At 38.4% G+C, this 4,631-nt stretch overlaps 1 protein-coding gene across 1 annotated transcript; it reads left to right on the plus strand.

Annotated features, from left to right (window-relative positions):
- Positions 1–2,306: 2,306 nt before the first annotated feature.
- LACBIDRAFT_335599 (uncharacterized protein) lies at positions 2,307–3,858 on the plus strand (the record flags this gene model as incomplete). The annotated part of the gene is made up of 6 exons (XM_001890465.1): positions 2,307–2,395; positions 2,464–2,503; positions 2,625–2,718; positions 2,896–2,970; positions 3,047–3,226; positions 3,311–3,858. 6 exons carry the CDS (start codon positions 2,307–2,309, stop codon positions 3,856–3,858), a joined length of 1,026 nt encoding a protein of 341 aa, XP_001890500.1.
- Positions 3,859–4,631: the final 773 nt, after the last annotated feature.

Consider the following 4,631-nt stretch of genomic DNA (forward strand, 5'->3'; position numbering starts at 1 on the left):
TTCTGTTTACCAAAGTTGAATCCACATAATATCACNATGGTTTAAAACAAAGACAAACAGTTTTACCAGTGAAATTGTTTGCACATGTTGAATGATTAGTAACACATTTTGGTGGAAATGAACATTTCTACATAGCTCTGCCACTTCTGGTCCAAATGACACAGTTTCTCTTCCAGAGTGCACTGTTTATATACAGGATCATGCTGAAATAAGGATAAATGTAGGTAAATGCAAATAAATAGTCTAAAATAGTTATAAAATGGCAGAAAAATCAGAGAAAATTAAGGATGGTGCTGATTATTAGTGATGATGTTGAGTAACAGTTTCAGGGTCTAAATGGACTTCCAAATAAGAAATATTGCTCATTGACGATACTGAGGTACTCTGCTTAAAGCCCAAGATGACAATCAAATAAAAAGATATACTGGTTTGTAATAAAATATAGCTAGAAATCCAGAAATGGGTTACTATCACCCTTGCAAAATAGGACTCATTCCTGCCATGCTTGCAATGGCCTTGTACACAAGTTTTAGATATCACATGAGTTCAACTTCAATCTGCATACCGAAGCTTACAGATATACTACAAACTTTGGTTTCAGACTATTTATTTGTATTTACCTACATTTATCCTAATTTCAGAAACCAAGATGGATTACTAATCATTCAATATGTGCAAACAATTTTACTGCATATGCGGTAAATCTGTTGCATTTGTTTTTAACCATGTGATATCATGTGGATTCAACTTCAGTATACAGAAACCAATATTTCCTGAGAGTACACATGTCATTTCAGACTATTTATTTGTATTTACCTACATTTATCCTCATTTTAGAATGATCCTACAATTAAGGAGTGCAGACTGCAAAAAAAACCATGTCATTTAGACCAGATTTGGCAGAGCTACGTAAAACCAACATTTTCTGAGAGTACACATGTCATTTTGGACTATTTATTTGTATTTACCTACATTTATCCTCATTTCACAATGATTCTACAATTAAGGAGTGCATACTGCAAAAAAAACCATGTCATTTGGACCAGATTTGGCAGAGCTACATACAAATCTTCATTTTTGCTAAAAATGATGACTAATTTGGTGTTGTTGCCCATCCAGAAGTTTCTCAACTTGAACAAACAAAATTACCACGCGCGCGGTAGTTTTGATTGCATTTGTTTGAAAGCAAGTCATTCAAAACAGATGCAAAGAACTTTACCACACTTTGGCAGAGCTACAACAAATCTTCATTTTCGCTAAAAATGATGACTAAGCGATGACGTGCGCCAAGGATCGTCTGAACCCCAGCGCAGGTTCAGACGATCCTTGGCACACATCATAATTTGGCATCATTTGACTAACCCTTCTGCTTTTGCATGCAGCTTACTTATATTAGTAATTTTGCAAGAAAATACTGTAACTCTGTCAAATCTAATTTGAATTACATAAAATAAAATCCAGAAAAAAGCTAAAATTCCGCGCAATTCGATTACGTAAAATTGTGCACTATGTATTACATAATTGGCATGTCATTTCCCAGGTTATATCTGCAATTCTGAAAGAAAATACTGCAACTCTGTCATATCTGATCCAAATTACATAAGATAAAATGCAAAAATAATATACAACTGCAAGAAATTTAATTACATACATTGTAGTAGTATGCATTACATAACTGGCCCTGAAAAGGAGAAAAGCTGCAACTTACTGGATACCACTTATACAAAACTATAAATAACTGCTGCCACATGCACTAGTCCATATAGCTATATATAATGTGACAACTATGGACAAAATGATGCAATAGAACTGATGAACAATAGTGTTTGGCAGATAGATGAACTCTCATTAACTGGTTGTGACCATGTTGAGTGACAATCCATGCCATCACTGGACAGATCACATGGTCAATAAAACCTTGTACTATATACCATCAACTACACAAATGATGACAGAAGCATACAAAGCTAGAGTGCCTGAAACCCTGAACGTGGATGACTACAAAAGGCTAGAGACCCTGAATCCCCTGAATCCCTGAATGTGAGAAACCATCAATTTTCGTGGGAAAAAGGCAAAGTTCAGTGTTAGAACACTGAAAAATTCCTTGAGATCAAGGGTAATAAACGAGTCTCTTCGTAAACTCAGAGGACTCGTAATCCCTGTGGCACTCTTTAGCTCAATATAATACTCACTAGAGGGTTTTGGAAATTACCAACCCATAGATTGTTCGTTCCTCTTGGTCATTGTTAAACCTTGTTTGAAATTGTAGACACTCCAGGTAATTAGTTAGCTTTTGTGATAACTTCATGAAAAACTGTGGTTTTACCTATGCTGTTCTAATGGTGTATGCCTACCCTATTTGGTCATGCAGTTCTGTTTCTGAAAACCCTAACTGGTTTGAGGAACCTCTAACGCCACTAGTATACATTTGTGGCGTATATTGTTATATGCATATTCTGTCAGTTACCCCTTTGCAGGGTCGCGTTCTGGAGCTGGGATCAGGGTGGATGTTTGGTATTCCATCAAACGTCATAGCTGCAGCTGTATTGAACAAGTGTCCCTTGATAAATTGCTTTTGCTCCAAATAATAGAAAATAGTGAATGAGTGAATTTGTCTGGCGTAGGACTTAGCGTTTTTTTCCCCATTGTTCATCTCAACCATCAACTTCACTTTCTGCTTTGTTGGTATCGCCATGAACTTTCATTATCATCACTCAGGTTTGTGTTCTGCTTTTTATTCAGTCTTTCCGCCATGTTCCTGATATAATGAACTTAGGCCTGTACACACAATCCAGACAGCCAGCCTTTCCTTTGCATCGACCTTCATTTACAGGTATTAGTTGGACATTCATTCCTCATATCAAGTAGTGGACTCACCTATGATTCTTTTCCCAGAAATTGAATCACAGTCATCCTCTCCAACAATTTCCTCACCTTCTATGTCAGATCCTGGCTCGCCAACTGAATTATGTGTGTTTATCTCCAATTCGTTGTTGACCTTCATATGTTGATTTCTTGTTATTGCCATCCATGCCCTTGTTTGTAGATGGACCTGCTCTTCGTACATTTTTCAGCAATTCGGTTGCAAAGGGCCGAGAGTCGGTTTCCTCAGCTCAAGCAACTCTATCTAATCCACCATCGTTTCTCTGGCAAATGACATCAGAGCAACTGGTACAGTTTGGTCAGACAAACCCTGAGCAGTTCCAGACGATCCAATCTCACATCTGTGAGTTGGCAGACCTTTATCGTTTGAAAACTAGTATGTCGCTACTTTGTCATCTTCATTTGTTATCGTTTTGAGCAACCATAGTTCCACAGAATGCCACCTTCGAGTATCCAACAAACATTCTCCTGCATATACCGCTAGACATCCAGAAGCTTATTCTGGATAACTTGGCCATTCCAGCCTTGCTCAGGCTATCAAAATGCTGCCGTTATCTATCACATGCAGTTAATGCATATATCATGACACAAATTGAGGGCATTCTAACCTCATTTTCAATTGATCCACACAAGCTTCTGGAAGGCATGGAGACCTGTGGTGCATTTGTTGGGGGGTCTGTTGCCCTTCTTGCAGTGCTGGCAAATGTCGACAGTTTTGCCCCAAATGATCTAGATATATACGTACCAGAAGCTCATGCTGAAACCTTGGCCAAGCGCATTTTATCCAGGTTCAAATCTGTTGGCGGTCACTCACCAATCTATGATTTGAATCCTGCTATCACTCACATTGAATGGCACACTTCCAATTTCCATCCCCTCATTCATGTCAACATTATCGCCACCAAATCCGTGTCACCCTTGGAGGCCCTATTCCATTCCGGTGCATCCATTACCATGAACGCTATAACTGGGTGAGGAATTTTCACCACTTATGCTGATCTAACAGCCCGTAAAATCAGCTTGCTACCTTTCAGTTTATCCCTGCCCACCGCCAAACTCTTTTGTGCAGTGAGAAACAGATCATCTTTGCCCCAGGATGAGGCACATCACTTCAGTCACCCACCTTGAACAAGCTATTAGCCTTGTAAAATGTAAGAATGTATCCAGGCTAATAGGTTGTGTGGCCATTTATTTTTCTTGCCTTGGGAGAAAATATAATATTGGATTGGGTAGAAAATGTTTGACCTTTAATATTGTGACGAGAAATTTTTGGGTAGATAAATTGTGTTCAAAAATATCCTAGTCAAGTGAAAGTGGTCAGAAATATTTGAAGGGGTTCAGACTGGTAAGAAATATTTGAAGTGTGTCAGACTGGTAAGAAATGTTTGAGCCAAGTCAAACTGGCCAGAAATATTTGAGGTGTGCCAGAGTGGCTAGAAATATTTCAGTGGTGTGACATCACTCGGATATGTTCTAAGCATGTCACACTGCTGAAAAATCTTTTAGCCTTGTCACATGGCTCAAACATATCCGACCAGTGTCACAGGGTATCTGGGGTCCCAGTTTCAAGAAAAAAACTTGGTATTGTTGGTATAGCTTTCTCAATATTTTGCACATTGCTTTTCTTTTCTTTATCCAGATCACAACCCAATGTTTTGTCCATTTCAAACCATGTATGGTTCTATTCTATAACAGCTACTGAGGTTGAATTGAAGGGTGAAGAAAGGAGGGTTGGCAAAGGAAGTTGT

Source organism: Laccaria bicolor, genomic scaffold (assembly GCF_000143565.1).
Source record: "Laccaria bicolor S238N-H82 LACBIscaffold_99 genomic scaffold, whole genome shotgun sequence".
Lineage (NCBI taxonomy): Eukaryota > Fungi > Basidiomycota > Agaricomycetes > Agaricales > Hydnangiaceae > Laccaria > Laccaria bicolor.